The 18070-nt window shown below is 46.0% G+C and overlaps 1 protein-coding gene across 1 annotated transcript in view; it reads right to left on the reverse strand.

Annotated features, from left to right (window-relative positions):
- The window catches only part of TENM4 (teneurin transmembrane protein 4), a 431524-nt gene that overhangs the window by 63326 nt on the left and 350128 nt on the right, over positions 1 to 18070 (reverse strand). The window contains exon 17 of the mRNA XM_012651003.1: positions 5472 to 5591. Coding sequence (XP_012506457.1) covers positions 5472 to 5591 — 120 coding nt within the window. The remainder of the gene's footprint in view (positions 1 to 5471; positions 5592 to 18070) is intronic.

Consider the following 18070-nt stretch of genomic DNA (forward strand, 5'->3'; position numbering starts at 1 on the left):
GCAGGGACAGCAGGAACCAGGATGAGGAGGAGAAGCAGGAGAGAGACCGAGAAAGGAGAGAAAATTACACCAAAGGGTCTAAGCGAAAGCATTATTTTTTCTTTCTTTTTTTTTTTGTTTTGTAAAATGATTCACCATAGAGAATTTGCTGAGATTAACCGCTGCTACAGAGAGCCGTTTGCCAAGATACAGGACAGCCAATGGGTCCTCTGCTGTAGTGTTCCTGGTACTTATGGCCTTTCAACTGTGTTGGAGCTGAGGTCCAGTGAAAGTCAGCAGAACAAAGCAGAATAAGCCCTGACCTGGGTGTTAGGAACCCTAAGCCTAGTCCTGACTCTCCTCGAACTACTGTGTGATGTTGGGTGAGTCGCTTAACCTCTTTGATCCAAAGGCTCAAATGGATTATTCTTAAGCCATTTAGATTCTATAAATCTACAGCAATTTTAGCTCTGTGATAGATCACTCAACAAAAGCCTCTGTGATTACAATACAGCTAAGCAGTTCAGAGACGGCACAATTAGAATCACAGTATCTGGGTGGTATGGTGGCTCATGCCTATAATCGTAGCACTTTGAGAGGCTGAGGCAGGAGGATCACCTAAAGCCATGAGTTTGAAACCAGCCCAGGCAATGTAGCAAGACCCCATCTCTACAAAAAATTTAAAAAATTAGCCAGGCGTGGTGGTGCCTGCCTGTAGTACCAGCTACTTGGAAGGTGGAAGGATCACTTGAATCTAGGAATTTGAGGTTACAGTGAGCTATGATTAGGCCACTGCACTGTAGCCTAGGTGGCAGAACAAGACCCTGTCTCTAAAAAAAGTGACAGGGCAACCAGAATACTGAGTGCCAACCTCCTACTTCAGATAAGATCACTGTGACAGAGTCCTGAGAGCTTTTGTTCATTTTCCTCTGAGGATGGTGGGAAGGTCTAAGCAGGAACCTGTCTTCCTAGTTCTAGTTCTGGCTCCAAAACAACACTAAATAGGTCTGCTCTAGGATGGTCTCCAGGCCCTTCCCACCCTAGTTGACCCCTGCTAGGTCTCTCTTGTTTCACACTCATGGGGATTGTACAGGTAGAGTCTTCCTTGTGTCACTCCAAAATATCTTGTACCCAAACAGGACCCCACCAGAAACATGCTGGCAGCTGTTTGGTTCTGGCATCTTAACTCCCATCACCTGAAGACAAACCTAGCCAGGCACTTGCCCATCCAAGCCTTGGTGTGAACTTTTAATTTTTGAAAATCCAAGGAAAAAGAGTCCCCATTTGAACATCCCAATATTTCTGACACTGCCCATCCCACAGAGACTGATCTGAGGGTTCTGCAGCCACAAGCTCAGAACCCAGATGAGCTTGGGTTACAGACAACGGGGAAGGAAGCCGGGGTGTGAAGCCAGGTATATCAGTAATCCCGCTGGCTGGGTCTGCTTAGTTAAGTAGAGGGCCTGGCTGTTACTTAAGGCCCTATGTTCAGTGTGCAACAAGATCTCAGACTAGAATTTTGTGTCCTTCCTCCTCCTGAGACATAAAGTTTAAAATCAAGTAACAGCTGGACCACTGGAAGGGAACTTAATGGTCATCTGACCTAGTCCCTTCTTCCCAATTTGATGCGTTAGTCCCTTCTGCACAATCACCATTGAGGGCCCATTCAGTTCCTACCTGCACTCTTCCAGTGACGAGGAGATTGCTACATCCACAGGAGGACTGTCCCATCCTGGGTTAGTTCTAACTGTTAGGACTTTTTTGAGCCTGGATCCTTCTCTTTCTAGCTCTTTATTCATTGGGCCTGGACGTGCTTGCTGGGGTGACTTCAGACTAGTCTGTTCCTTCTGCCCCTGCCAGTCCTTCAGGACTTGGAAACAGTGATCCTTCTACCTGCTACCCCCGGCTATGGTATCTTTTTGGATAGAGTCCTTTTAGCTCTTACTTTTAGGATGCATTTTCGAGGCCTGGCTCAACTTGCCTTTTTGGGATGGAGAGCTCCTCCTAACTATCAAACCCGACGGCTCAAACTTCACCTCCTGCACACAGCCTTCCCCAGTCGGAATTGCAGCTCCCTCTCTGGGTTCCACTGCACCCCGTGCACTTGCCGCATTGTATCACATTGTAGCTGCTCATTTAGCTCTCCCGCCAGGGACATGGATTCCTCTGTCTTTCCAGAAACTAGCCCAGTGCTTGATGATTAAAAGTTTACAGACTGAATGCATGAGTGACACCGTCAACAACTTCTGAACTGACAGTCCACGAAGTACCCTAAGTCCCTTCTTTCTTCGGCTCTTATTGCAAGTCAACCTAATGTTCACCTGTGCAGTTGGTGTGAGAGACCCCAGCACAGGATCTCGGCTTTACCCTGATAGATCCACCTTGTGGGATTGAGCCCATTGCTCCGGCTTGCTCTTCCCTCCTCTAGAAACTGCAAGGATTCAGCATTGAACTGTCCTGTCCTAGTGCCAAATCCTGCTCTTGGTAGATGGCATCCCCAAATTCAGTCCCCCAAGCTCCAAAGCCTGACTCTTCTGTCCTTTGCAGGAACTTATCACCAGTTTGCTCTTCACTCAGCCCTTTCTGGGCCCACAGTTGGGCAGAGGAAGCCAGGAAGCACCCCTGATCAATAAGTAATGACGGAGAAACACAAGGAAGGTGTTTATTTTGAACCAAGAGTTCGGGTTTTGGCCTCCAGGAGAATATCCATGGTTTGGGGGAAAGACCCAGAGAATGACTTTTCTGTCACAGAACTGAAGAGCATCTGTGCTTTGACAGGGCATTTAACTGTCAAACAGAATTCTGGCCAGATTCACAGGCTCCCTTCATGAAAGGCTGAGTGTGGGGAGGAAGGGAAGAGAAATATGAAAAGACATTCTCCCAAGGCTGTGAGCAGCCGAGAGCTGGGTGGAGTGGGCTGGGCTGGGCTGGGCCTGCTCACCTGGAGGGGAAGCCCCGCTGTGGATGGGAATGTGGGTCTGGCCCCCAAGGGAGGGCCTAGTCCTCAGATGAAGCCCAGACAGCTTAGGGCCAGTCTGAACAAGGCTACTTACTCCATAGGTGAGTCACGTCACCTTTCCAAACCTCGGTTTCCTTATCTGTAAAATGAAGCTGATGATCACAGTCATTTGGCAGGGTTATCAATTAATTATCAATTACACAGGTGGGATAATAGACGGGAAAAGCACAGGCCCCACACATTCCCTGGGCATCGTGCTCCGCGTCATCCTGTTTTTCAATTCATTGAGCTTCAGCTGCTTCTCTTAGTTTTTCTTCGTGACCTCTTTTGGCACCTCGTGACCTCTTTTCCATCTTTTTAATGATCTCTTTGGCTAACTTCTTGGCTACTGTTTTCTGTTTATGAACCCCTGTTAGGACTTGAAGTCTGGTATCTCAGCAAGTGTGTGTGTGTGTGTGTGTGTATGTGTGTGTGTGTGTATGTGTGTATGCATGTGTGTTTGTGTGTGTAGAGGGTGAGGGAGCTGGCTGAGGGCGAGTGTCAAGGTGCCTGCCTGGAAAGTGAGGAACACAAGGTCAGACACAGTCCCTGAACTCCAGGTCACTTGCATATACTTTTATCTCCAGACTACAGCTCTAGTCCTGTAGTTTCTCCTAGGGTATGAGAGGTAGGAAAGAACGTGAACCAAGGAAGAGTGGGAGGGAAATGCTACCTGTTCCCATATAACTAACGGGGATTTTTCAGACATGAAGAGAGCAAGTGATAACTTTTCTGTACATTATGCAGGGTTGGGAAGAAAACTGAAGCCCTGTAATGCATTGGTAAGAATGATCTGAAACTCCAGCTCTGTTGCAGCACTTCTGGCTACTGTGATGTACCTTAGGAGGCTAATGCAGGAAACATGGCTGATATTTAGCTCCCAGGACCTCCATGCTCTCAAGGGGCAGTAGAGATTGCAGGGGTAGCACGAAAAGGAGGAATCAGAGCCTGGGGATGCCAGAGAGAGAGCTTTTCCCAAGGGCTTATGCCAGACTCTGGTGTGTTGCATGGACCTACCCTAATCAACCAGAGCAGGGCGGAAGGATTGATGATTTGTCATTTCACGTGAGCGACTGGCAAGTTTCATGGCAGAAAGAGAGCAGTCCTCAAAGGCTCGTTTTCGATGACTGTTTCACAGCAGGTAATAACATGGTCAGAATACCTGCTGCCTAGGATGCTCACATCTGCCATTGTCATACAGCCGGAAGCCCTCAACCAGAAGGCAGTAAAGACAGAGCATAAAGAAGGAGATTCCTTCATGCTGTAGTTGGCATCTTCACTGCAGTGCTTCCTGGGTTGGAAGGTGTACAGGGCAGGGGGCAGCAGCCTGGCCTGGCCAGTTTACCCCTAGGACTGGCCACTAGTCTCTTCCAGCTGGCCCCGTCCCATTCTCATGGAGTGAGAGGAGGGGAAGGGGTGCCCCGTGCCACGCTTGCCAAGCCCATCTAAGAGGCACACATATCTACAAACAGATGAGCCTCTACTTCATTATCGCCTCGGCCGGGACATGTTCTCATCTGATATTGGATTAAAGAGGTGCTAAAATCAATCAAGCTGGAGCATAATTTCCAACACAGAGTGAAAATCAACCTTATGGGCCCACACTTAGCCAGATGGACTGCCACCACCTGGTTTTATTAAAAACAGAGGACTTGTCTCCACTGACAGCCTAAATATTCCACTTTCCTCCTCCTTCTTCCCTTTTCTCCAAAATCTTCTCATTGCCTGTCCTGTTACCATCACCTTCTCATCATTCAATAATTTGAAATCTTAATAAATAGCTAATATTTATTATATACTTATTATGTGCCAGACACTGGAAATACAGCAACAAATTAAAGGGGGGCAGGGAAATAAGATTTATTAAACACCTGCTATGTGCCAGCTGCTTCCTCATCCACCATATAATCTGCTCTCACAACCAATTTACGAGATAGATGGCATCAGGACCATTTAACAGATGAAGAAACTGAGGCTTGGAGAGGTTAGGAGATTTGTTCAAGGACACGCAGCTAACAGGTGGGAGAGCTAGGGCATTAAGGAAGCTTTACCTCATTTCTACTGATGGTTCTCAGAGGAATTCAAAGGTCTGAATTCTGTCATCACCCAAAAGACTTCCATACCTATGCAGTTGCAGGATGGAAACCACACAACAGGAATGGCTGAGATTTCTGGAGCTGTCTGGTCTGTAGAAAGTGGTCCACATGCAATATTTCATATCATAAATCATGGAGCAGGATAGTATGTATAAGGTACCCTGTGCTTACTCTGAGAACCAAAGAAGAAGAAACTGCTTCATCCAGAGCCAAAGGGACAGAGGCCAGAGTCAGGTACAAGGTCATACAACTAGTAAGTTGTAGAGCTGGGCATCTGAATTCAGGCCCTCTGAATCCAAGCCGCATCCTCTTTCCCCATTGTCCATCCAGGAGCAGCTATATGGCAAGACCACAAGAGCAGGGCCTTCACTCTTCCTGGCCCATAAATGATCTCCTACCTGCCATCTTGCCTGCTGATTGTATATCCAAAGAGAGGGTTATTGACGAAACTGATGTTCACACCAACCAGGGGGGTCCCATCTGATGTCATCACTTGACCACGAATAACACATGCATGCCTGTGGGAAGAGAAGACAGAATAACGTGATGTACCTTTCATAATCAGAGCCCTGGTCCTCAGGGAACCCCCAGTGGTCAGAAGACAGAAGGCCAATCACTCAGACACATCTTGCACCCAGGGACTCATGGTATTTACTTAAGATAAACAATGATCTTTTTAAATACCACCTCAATTTAAGGCATCAAAGTGTCCTTGAGAGAACTGCTATTGGAGGGTGTTTTCAAGTATCTCACTCAGAGGTTATTTTCTAAGGATACTATATTGCTGTAAGGAGATAAAACTGATCCCAGAGGGCAATACAGTGTAGCTATGTGTGTGGATTTGGAGTTTGGTGATCTGAGTTCAAATCCCAGCTCTGTCATTTCCTAGCTCTCTGAACTTGTGCAGGTATGTGACAGTTCTTCGAGCCTCTGTTTTTTCATCCTGGTACAGAGTAAGCTCCCTAAATGGTAACAGCTATTGTTGTCACTGTCTCATTGGAAGTGAACATACAAGAAAGTGAGCAGGATGGAGGGTACTTCCTTCCTTCTGGCAATAGAGATGAAAGGACAGACGCTAGCATCCCCTTGGAGGGGGTTATGGAACCTGTCACCTTGCCCAATATCCCCCTTCTCTATATCATAGACATCAAAACACCTGCTTTTCCCAAACTTGCCAGGCGAACATTGCTTAGAACCTCCGTGTCTGCAACGTTCTTCCCTCCGCCCAAAATGTCGTTCCTGCAACCCTTTCCCAGCATTCTCACCCTTAAAGACCCAGCTTCAAATGATGCCTCTTCCCTGAAGCCTTTTTTGATGCCCCTAATCAGAACCAGTCCCTCTCTCCCCGCAAACCTGACGCAAACACCTTGATACCCTGCCAAAACATACATGTTCGTCTTCTCCACTAGATCACAAGCTCTTTGAGAGCAGGGTCAAGGCTTCTTTTTTTTTTTTTTCTCTCTGCAAGTGCCTGGACTATGTCTAACAAGTACTAGGTCACTTAAAAAAAATGGCGGCTGAACAAGTAAGTGGAAGAATTAGAGATCTTATGGAATGATGGTTTCTCCAATATTCCAGAAACAAACTTTTTGGTAGATGACATTCTATAAGGACTCCAAAGTGGAAAACAAATAAGAAGATCTCTGGATGAAGCAGAGGTGGGGGCCCCTCTCCCCTTGGGGAGGTTCTGAAGGCAGCTCTGGAGCATCAGTCTGGAAAAGCCAGTTGGAAAATCACTAGGTTAGTGGAACCCTTTCATTGTATAAAGAGGAAACTGGGTTCCAGAGAGGCCACATGATTTGCTCAAAGCCACACTGACAGGTGGTGGCAGAGCCAGGTCTTGAATCCTCGCGACTCTGAGTCCGGCTCTGGACCAGCGTGTTTGCCACTGGCAACGGGTGGAAACGAAGGCGCTGGCCGGGGGTGTCAACGTCCTCCGGGATCAGGGCAGTGGGAGGACAGCCCTCTTTGACAAGGCAAATCTGAGGCAAAAATGCAGGCACTGTTGTCCACATAGCTTTCTCCATTCTCCTCCGTTCAGAAGGCTTTTTTTTTTCTGGCCTAGAGATGAGGACTGTGGACATTCATAAAAAAAGATCTCAAACTCAGTCCCTGCTTTGTTAGGTTCCCACACCTCTACCTTCCCAGAGTGATAAACTTTTCTCTGTTTGATGAGAAAAGCAATTAACACCAGGCTTGTAAGCAGCTGGTCTCACTAGTGCCAGCTTGTCCTTTCTGAAGGCAGGAACAACTACCCACAATGCACCAAACTCCCCCCACAGCCCACCCCCAGCCTCACCACACACAATCTGGTTAATGCTAATTCAGTCCGCAGTTTCCTTCCCAGGCCCTTGGTCTAAATGCAATTACATAGCAAACAAGTTAAGCAGGTGAAGCTCAGCAAAGACTTTTTCAGTCCTGCTCTGAAGGTCTCCCAATATATTTATGTGAAATTATCTCTCCGCGAATGGGTAGGATTTATTCCATTAACTGTATTCAGATGGTACTGAGAGATGCTTTCTTTAATGGAGGACAATTGGATTTCTTATTACTGGAACTTTGTCCTTCCACAGAATTACGAACAGATCTCATCTCCTCATGCTGGCTACTATCCAGCCTTCTCCTGACACGTGTGCCCTTGGATTCTGCCTGGACAGTACAGCCCTCTGGGAACAGTTTCCTTTTTGGGGCTGCCCTGGCTGCTGCCCCCCATACACACGCAGGCCGTCTCCTCTGATTGCTCTCTCTCTGGGGATTTCCCGATAATTGGGAAACACTAAATCAGCACCATTTGGCCATCATGGAACCTCCAGTTCGGGAAGCCAGAGCCGCTGTAAATTTAGCCCAGGCTCCTGTGGATTGCTTTTGGATTCTGGGGAAGATTAAGTTGACTCCTAGTACGTGGATAGGCCATAGAGAGGCCTCTTGCCAAAACAGGCATTTGGCTCAGGAATTAAGTCCTGCAGAAAAACACTTCCATCCCCCTTCTGTTTTCATGATTTTCAGTTGTCAAGAAAGCCTAGTTTCACATAAAGCCTTCCCTGGAACAAAGGAGATGGGGAAGTCGGCGCTGTGGAGGCCTCTGACATGTGTCTCGGGCTACGTGCTTTTGTCCGGGGATGTTTGAAAAGATGTGAGTGCTGGGCTTCCCAGTGCTTCCTTTCCTCTTCCATTTATTTAATGGATACCAACAGTGGTGTACTGGTAAATGTTTACCAGCTGATTTTCAAAAAAAAGAAAAAAGAAAAAGAAAAGAAAAACAGCTTAAATTGTATTTGCCCATTTCTGGGGTGTAAAGACTCTCATCATGGTCAATTTCAAGCTACCAATGAGATGCCACTAAACATCTCGGAGTTTAGGAAGAGAAGAGTTGGGAAGAGAAGCACAGGACACCGTTATCTAGTATTTCTACCATAGAGATGCAACAGTCCTATATAACCTCAAGAGCAAAGATAATAGTAAAATACAGTAAAATAATTAGGAAGTAGCAAGTTTTGAGTATTTATTACCTTGGTTTTTAATATATTTAATTTTATGTAAACTAATTTTTAATAATGGCTGTGTTTAACAACCAGCTTGCAGAATTCCTGAACATTTAATAATCAGTTCTTTTTTTTTTTGAGAGTGAGTCTCACTTTGTCACTCCGGCTAGAGGCTAGAGTGAAGTGGCATCATCCTAGTTCACAGCAACCTCAAACTCCTGTGCTCAAGCAATCCGCCTGCCTCAGCCTCTTGAGTAGCTGGGTCTACAGGTGTGCACCACCAAACCTGACTAATTTTTCTGTTTTTAGGAGAGGCGGGGTCTCGCTCTTGCTCAAGCTGGTCTTGAACTCCTGACTTCAAGCGATCCTCCCGCCTTGGCCTCTCAGAGTGCTGGGATTACAAGCGTGCGCCATGGTGCCCAGCCAATAATTAGTTCTTGTGAGCTGGTCTGAGCTGGCTTGTGCACACCACTGGAACACTGACCCCGCATTAAGGGTCAGACACTTGCTCGGTGCTGGGATGTGGCTAAGAAATAGTTGCTGCTTTGACTATAAAATTCCATAATGGAAGACTGCCATGGTGAGAAACCATTAACATGGGAGCAAATCACTGTCACCAACTTGGCTTCCCAGCTAGCTCACATGATCCTCTTATTGCCAGTCCTACATTTGATATGTTTTGCTATCCCTTGGTCACTGTCTTGGCACAATGGAGTTTTGGGGTGTTATTTGCTACTCATCCTTACAGTCCCATTTAAGCTGTCATTACCTAAGTAAAGCTGTCATCAACTCCTGGTAAATTAATCACTCTCTACTTTTGGCTCCTATAAAGCTTACAAGTATCTCTCCAACACTGTGATCATCATATCTTTATGTCATTCTTATTTACATAGCTATCTCACATGCTCATGAGTAAGCCAGAGGAGGGCTGGCATCACATTTCCAGTGGCTACGGTAAGCAAGGGATGTCACTCTCTGAGTGGTTGTTAAATGGAAAGTGATCAAGTAACTGAAACTCAGAGAGAAAAGACTCGCTCAAGGTCACCCAGAAAGGAATTCAATTGGCTGAGCTGACACTCAAAGCTAGGACTTCTTATTCTCAAGTCCTTACTTTTACTACTGTGTTATTTATATACCTGTAGTCACTAAAATTCACTTTAATAAAAAACTGGGCACCTACTGCGAGCCAGGCACTGTGTTAGGTGCTGGGATTACAGAAATGTATGAATTACGACTGTTACTTGCTAGAGCTCACAAAAGCCAATTTGAAATGCCTGAGTGTAGTTGTCTCTGACACATGGGTTTGGCATATGTCAGGCAGCTGGGGTACAAAACAAGCAATTAGGTGGGGTGAACTCTGCCAGGAGGGAGTGCTCATGCCAGGCCAAGGGGGGTGTCAAACATTCTGGCATTAGTCCAGCTACACACGCAGGGCCTGACTGAGGTGCTCTTGCTGATGCCAAGGAGGGGGAAGATCTGCCTGATTGCCTCCTGAGCACAGCGGCAAGGTTTGGGATCAAGAGGAAACTGTTGGAGAGAAAAAACCACCCCAAAACGGAATCAAGCAAGTAAAAAGCCACCTCAACTGTCACTCAGGGAAAAGTGGTAGGGGTGTGGCAGAGAGAGCACTGGGCATGGAGTCATAGTTCCTAGTTCTGACTCTGGTCATTAAAACTCTATGGCCTTGGAGAGTCATCTGACCTTTCTGGACTTCCCTTCTCTCATCTGTCAAATGCAGGCTGAAGTTTTTCCCAACCTGGTATAAAATAGAATCCGACATGTGTTTAAAAATTTTTAATTGTTTTACTCTGGTGCTGCCCAATCCAGCTCAAGTAGCTTTACTAAACGTGGTTTCAGAATCTTAATGGAGCTCACCCAATGCTTATACTTATCTCTGAATTGTTCCCTCTGTCTGGAACCTTCCATCTACCTCTATCCTGTTCACCTGAAAACTGCCTGCTCCCCCTCAGGACCAGTCACAACATTCAGCAAGCAGTATCCACCGCTTCTGCCCCTCTGGGCTACCTCTGCACGAAGTCTGAGTGCTGCCACACTATCGGGACAATCTTTTTTCCCCAGTATCCCAGGAGCTCCTTGAAGACAGAAACCAACCACGTCTCCTTCACTGCTATATTCCCTGCATTGAGCACGGTTGATGGTCACTTCTGACTGGGCAAAAGAAAACCTTCTCCCAAGCAGGTGTTTGTGCTGGAATTTGAAAGCAGGGCACAGAGTAAGCTCTTGATAATTATTCATTAATATTAAATGAATAAAGAGCTTATGTGCTTCTGTTACTTAAGGGGAGGGCAATGTCAGAGAATTCTGAGCTGCTTGACCTTGAATGGGATACGGTTAGAGGACCTAGCGCTGGAAGGGCGGGGCCAGCCCACCTTCTGGCTCAAGGCTCAGGTCCCTTCCCCCGGAGGATTCCCCTAGCCTCAGCTTGCAGCTCTGCCCCTTTGATTCTAAATCCTCCTCATCTGTACCACCTGTTGTTTGAAAAACTTTAAAAAAGAATGCTAGAAATTAAATTAGATTTATTATTCAATGTATATTATGCTAGCAGATAAAGGAAGGCAAAGGGGGGAACCTTGCAGCTTTCATTTTTTTTGTTATTAAATGAAAGCAGCTAATCTGGTATTCAGGAGATTGGAATCATCGTTTGGGATCTAGGTGGCCAATAATAACTCTAGCCTTTCTCTGCTTTAAAGCATTTGCTACTCTATGCCATTATTGGTTATGTAAATCACTCCTTTGCATTATATATTTCAAGCAGATTATATGCCTGATTTGTGCAAACCTTTAAACTGTGTTTTCTGCTAACTTCTGCTGACTGTATGGGGACCTTTCCAGCATCTAGTACAATTTATCCAAAGTCTTGTAAGAACATTACCTGGGCCCAAATGAGAAGCCCCATGTTCACAGCCTGCCACGTTACCACCTTTGAAGGGGTTTCCAGTCCAAGCCTGATACTGTCCACTCTGCAGCTTCCAAGACCATCTTTGCAGCCTGGCCACACAGGCTGACCTGCAGCTCTCTCTTCCTAGTTTCCTATCTGATGCTCTGCCTCAGTTTCCTTAACCAGCCTTTCCAGCCTGACATCTTGCACCCATATATACATTCTTGGGAAACCTCTAATCATGAAGTGTTAGAGTCAGAAGAGACCTTACTGATCATCTCTTCCAGACTTCCCACGGGACAGGTGAAGAGATAAAGCCCAGACAGGGAAGGGACTTGCCAATTCTTGCAAAGGGTTGCAGGGGAGCCAGGATTCAAATGCAGGAGTCACCAGGGCAATTAAGATCCATGAGAACTTAGGAAAGTCACTTCACCTCTCAAGTTACTTACTGTCTGACACAGATAGGTACCTGAGAATCCCAATTTGTCTTACCTGCTCCCAGAATCAGAGTTAACATCATTAGAGCAGGGCCCTTGAAACTTTTTGATTGCATATCCTTTCTGTAAACATTTTTGAGTAGGCTTCTTTAATGTTTTTATATTCATTGATAAATTGTACACGTGCTACCATCATTAGTGAATACAGGAAAGCATAATATACAGTTGTATTTAATGAATACAAATTCCCATTTCAAATAGCCTTCTTGATAATTTTGAGTCTTTTAGTTCTGTGGTCCCTAACCCCTGGGCCTCGGACCAGTACTGGTCCCTGGCCTGTTAGGAACTGGGCCGCACAGCAGGAGGTGAGCGGAGGGTGAGCAAAGCTTCATCTGTATTTATAGCCACTCCCCATTGCTTGCATCACGGCCTGAGCTCTGCCTCCTGTCACATCAGCTGTGGCATTAGATTCCGCAGTATGGTGAGTTGTATAATTTTTTCATTATATATTACACTGTAATAATAGAAATAAAGTGCACAATAAATGTAATGTGCTTGAATCATCCTGAAGCCATGCCCCCCTCCCTGCCCATGCCCGTCCGTGCAAAAATTGTCTTCCATGAAAACAGTCCCTGATGCCAAAAAGGTTGGGGACTGCTGTTTTAGTTAAGTCTGCTAGATTCTTTTTTTTTTTTCTGAGACAGGGTCTCACTCTGTCAAATGGGCTAGAGAGCAGTGGCATCATCATGGCTCACCGCAGTCTACAACTCCTGAGCTCAAGGGATCCTCCTGCCTCAGCCTCCCAAGTAGCTGGGACTACAGGCATGCACTACCATGCCCAGCTAACTTTTCTATTTTTTTGTAGAGATGGGACCTTGTTCTTGCTCAGGCTGGTCTCAAACTTTCGGCCTCAAACAATCCTCCCACCTTGGCCTCCCAAAGTGCTAGGATTACAGGCATGAGCCACCACACTCAGCCTAGACTTTTGATAATTTTGAATCTCTTTGTCAACTTTTTGTTAGATCTGATGAGAATAATCATTCCTATTTTTAACCTCATAGTGAGGTTGAGGAAGACTGCACTAGAAGTAGGAGAACTATCTGCTTTGCTATTTTTTATTTGCTTATGTGGCACTGTTAGTATTGTCTTCCATTTGTAGTTTGCAGGAAACTTTTTAAGCCACTTTACCATTTTATGAGTAAGTCTGGTTAAGACTAGAAAGATTAGATTTTACACAGACACACAGAAAGACAGACAGACAGACACACATGCACACACAATTATGGTGTAATACACTACAATAAACCAGTGTGGATGCCCCGTCCCTCTTTCTAAGGAGTGGATCCTGATCTTGCTCAGAACGCCTCATGTACTGGTCCAGACATGTAATTAAGCCACATAGGGACCAAAGGAACAAATTAGTGAAAATCCAACATTCCACAGGAATAAAGAAGTCTTGCTTTCTTATTTTTTGAGATAAAAGTAAATACTGTACAGACAGAAGCCCCTCTATTTTTTTCTAGTACTCAAGGCCCACTGTGAGTGCCCACCTTGGGACCACTGCAGTAGAGTTACAATGGGGTGTATATGGTGATTTGTTTGTGTGAAAAATAAATTCTAATATACTACATATTATTATACTCAAAAGCCAACTTATTTTGTGATTCATTCTTTATAACTTATTTCTAAGTTCTTCCTATGTTTACCATGCATGTCTTCCAACGGCCTTAGGCCCAAACCAATAAAACGTAATCTAATCACTTAACTTTTTTTTTTTTTTTTTTGAGACACAGTCTCACTCTTTTTGCCCGGGCTAGAGTGCCGTGGTGTCAGCCCAGCTCACAGCAACCTCAAACTCCTGGACTCAAGCGATTCTCCTGCCTCAGCCTCCCGAGTAGCTGGGACTACAGGCATGCACCACCATGCCCGGCTAATTTTTTCTATATATTTTTAGTTGCCCGATTAATTTCTTTCTATTTTTAGTAGAGACGGGTCTCGCTCTTGCTCAGGCTGGTCTCGAACTCCTGAGCTCAAACAATCCGCCCGCCTCGGCCTCCCAGAGTGCTAGGATTACAGGCGTGAGCCACCGCACCCGGCCTAATCACTTAACTTTTTAATGTTCCCAAGTTATTAGAGGGCAGGGAGTTGGACCAGACCTTCCCTCAGGCACCTTGCAATCTAAGATACTCCACTTTCCAACCTTCATTTTTTACTTGTTATTTATTTTTTAACCATGTCATCAGTAACTCTATGCCACACAGGCCGTTTTCTGTAGTACCCACTGTCTCCAGAGAAGGCCTTTCAGGATCTGCCCCTGCCTGTCTCTTCAGGCTCACGCTCTGTTTTCCATTGTCACACCCTGTGCTCCAGTCATGTTGAATTTCTTCTCACAGCCTTGCCTTGGCATGCATCTCCATACCTCTCTGCCTTTGTCTATGCAGTTCCAGCTGCTTCAAATTTCTTCCTCCCCACTCCTACTAAGGCTTGCCTCCTCAGTGAAGCTCTTCCTGATTTCCCCACTACAAAGAAGTTATTCCCTCTCTAGGCAAACCAAGCACAAGGTACTTATCGACTAAATTGTACACATTAGTTCATGTGCCTTATCTTCTGTTCTAGACTGTGAGTTCTTTTAGGGTAGCAACTATGTGCTTTTCATCTCTGTAACTTCAGTGCTTAGCATAGGAGTTGGTCATGAGTGTGCATTCAATAATTGTTGAGTAAAGAAATAAATGAATATGACACAAACTAATGAAAGAAGATGATGGGAGAAAAACATAAATATAGTTATTTCAGATAGCTCAAAGTAAAAGAAAAAAGATACATAGATCAAGAGAAGAAAAGCTTAGACAAAGACCAGGTAAATGAGGATGGGGTTCAGTTATAGAACTTTAATTGAGCACTTACCATGTGCTAGACATAGTGAGGGGTGGTAGGGAAGGTATTTATTCATCCATTTTCTTACTTATTTACTTAGGGAAATTATAGGAGGACAGTGCCCCTTAACTGTTTTATTTCTACTGTATTCTTAGCAGGTACTCAATAAATATTTGTTTAATAACTAACAAAAAATTAGATACAGTTCCTACATCTGAAGAACTCACAATCTAGAACATTCTTTGGCTTGTATAAAATCCTTGGATCTGTAATGAAAGCTAATAAAAATGGGAGCTGCCTGCCGAGTCATTCCAGTATGACTGCAAGAAAGACACTCCCACAGTTGGGATAAAGTACCGGACTCTCCCCAGGTGTCACAACTTCTGTTTTTTCATTTGGAATTGGGCTCAGTTTAGACTTTACCAGAAGCTTCCATATTACTTGTTGCATACATGAAAAACATCACCAGAGGGGAGTATTTCTACTCATTACCAAAAAAGCTTTACTCCTCAGATCATTTTATGCATGTTTCAGGAGAGCCGGAGGAAATCCACGGACTCCTTCAGACTGACGGGAGGAGTTTAACTTGTAAGCTGGCGGCGTCTTCTGAGTGGCTGAGTCCAGGCTCCTCACTTACAGGGGAGGTAAGTCATCTCTGGAGATGGGGTGGAGCTTCCCTTCCATCACCCACTGAGCCTGGGCACCACCAGCTCTGCCATGGTGCCCCGACACGGCCACCATCCAACAACAGCATGGCCCAGCAACTACTAGTGTCCTCAGGGACCTTAGTGCCTCCTGCGGAGCCCAGAAGCCACTGGTCTGTGGCCTCCTAGCTGAATGTAGCTGTTGAGCTTCTTCACACATCAAGGGGGTGTGAGCTGTCAGTCTGTAGCTTCAATCTCCCAAGTCTTTGGCAGCCTGGCTGCTGAGTGGCGAGGCTTTGGGCTGAGTCCTCTCCCATAGAAATCTTCTGGACTACTTTCTGCTGGCTGACAAAGTTGTACACAAGAACAGAGCCCTTCACTGTCCACCACACTGTGTTTGCAGGGAAGTGAGTCCATTGGTGCGGTGAAGGAGAAGCAGGACTGAGACAGGCTGGCGGCAGAGAGCAAGGTCCCTGCCCCTGGGTAACCGGGTTGGCCACATCTGGGGACGTGGCTTGGAAACACCATCACTGTGTCTGGGGACACGGGATGTGTGGTGCATGTCTACAGTGCTGTTGTCTATGCTATGTGGCCAGAGGTCTGTTTCTAACAAAACTCAGGACATGGTTCGTACTGTTAGAAAAGCACAAGGCAGCTGCTAAAATGTGACCCTAGTCAGTCTTGGTGGACAAGTTCATTCCACGACTGTGTGTTCTTTTTGTCAGGACACAGGGCAGGTCCTGCTTTACCAGGAAAGGGGAGACTACTATGGACCATGATTAGACCCGCTTCCTGGGGTAGGGGTTTTACTGGGCAGAGATGCAGCTAGAGCAGCCTATGTAAAGCCCAGCACAGAAGCTGGATCTGAGGTGGACAGCGCTAAACAGGAGGCCTTTAAGGGAAATAATAATTTAAAGGACAAGGGAGGAAGCTCTGACAAGGAGAAGGCATGGCGAAGGGGCTCCCAGAGGCATGTGGATGTGGACATACCATGTGCCACCAGGTAATAAGGCCCAGGTTCCTGGGAAGAGTAGGGATAGAGCTCCAGACCCAGACGTGGCAGGGGTGGGAATGTGGCAAAAGAGGACAAGGCTTGAGTCCTTTGGTGCAGGGGCACCAGGCTGCATATATCAGGAACTCAGGCATAGACAATGAGGCCAGGATTCCGGGACAAGGCAGAGACCCCCGTGGCAAGTAATGGGTCAGACAAACAGTAGGAAGGACATGAGGCTGAGCAGCTGGGGTTGCTCTAAGCCCTTCTGCTCAGACGGGGGTTGGTCCTAGAGGCCTGCAGGCTGAGACCCACAGAGTGGACTCACACAGCCCCCACTGTGGTGGGAGAAGGAGGCAGAAGCGGGGGGCGGGGGGGGCAGGCAGGGCTGGGTCTCTCTTCTGCCAGAAGTTAAAATATTTGGAGAGACTTGCTTCACATTACTAATAATGCCCCCGATGAAGAATATAAGATCAGGACTTAACAATCGGCAGTGAGTCTAGCTGGCCCTCCACTCAGATCCCAGAGGCTTCAAGAGGGGCTCCAAGTGAACCCCACAACGAAGGGCCTGATGTGGAGAGATGCAACCTCTGCCATCCTATGGTGCTAGGACATTTGCATCAATTACATAACTACACTGATGCTTCAGGTTAAGATTTTCATTTTTCTCCCAGTTCTCATAGTGACATTAGAACCTATATGTATAATAGTGCCACTGCTAATGCTAATATTAATACTATTGCAATTAGTGATAATGGCCACTAACACTTGTGAAACGCTTACTGCCCTGACATCTCACTGTTTTACTTCTTGTTTAATCCTCACAACATCCCCATGAAGTATGGATGATTATCCTCCTACCACAGAGGAGGGAAGTGAGGCACAGAGAGACTGTGAAACTTGTCTAAGGTCACACAGCTAGCAAACAGTGGGACTGGGATTCAAAGCTCTGAGGTCAGCACTCCTCAGCACTAAGCCTTCCTGTACATTGGTTTTTTTTATTATGTTGTACTGCACTAGAGAGAAAGTCAGGGCAAGGTGGGCTTGCAGGGTTGTAGCAGCACCACACTGTATGTATTTCTGAACTGAAGATGCTGAGCTAGGAACATAAAGGACACGGCAGAGAAGAACAGAGGCTCAGCATGTGGGCTCTAGGGCCAGTGGGGCTTGGCTTCCAGTGCTGGCTCTGCTACTTACAAGCCTTCTGTCCTTAGCTAGTTTACTCAACTTGTCTGTGTCTCAGTTTTCATATCTGTAAAACAAGGATGACAAAGTCGCTATGTCGTATGGTCTGGGGGAAGTTTAAAGGTGGTAATATACTTATAAAACATTTCCAGCAATGCCTGACACATAGAACATCCTTGGTAAAGGTTAGGTGTTATTACTAATTGTGTGCGAGGTACCAGTCCTTGGATTTCTGGGTCTTTTATCTCATTTAATCTTCGGTACAGCCTGGCAGGGTTGGAATTAGTAAGTCTGTATTGCAGAGGAGGAAGCTGAGCCTTGCTTGCCCACGGACTTGAATCCAGAACCTCTCTCCTAAACCCTGAGTTGTTTCTGCTTCATCACAGCATCCTCTGCTAAGGCTTCCCGTGATGGACAACTAGGAACAGGCAAACAGACACTGTCATTCATTTCTGAAATCAATAAAGGGATGATCAAGTGGCAGG

The sequence above is a fragment of the Propithecus coquereli genome, unplaced genomic scaffold (genome assembly GCF_000956105.1).
Source record: "Propithecus coquereli isolate 6110/MARCELLA unplaced genomic scaffold, Pcoq_1.0 Scaffold344, whole genome shotgun sequence".
In the NCBI taxonomy this organism is placed as follows: Eukaryota; Metazoa; Chordata; class Mammalia; order Primates; family Indriidae; genus Propithecus; species Propithecus coquereli.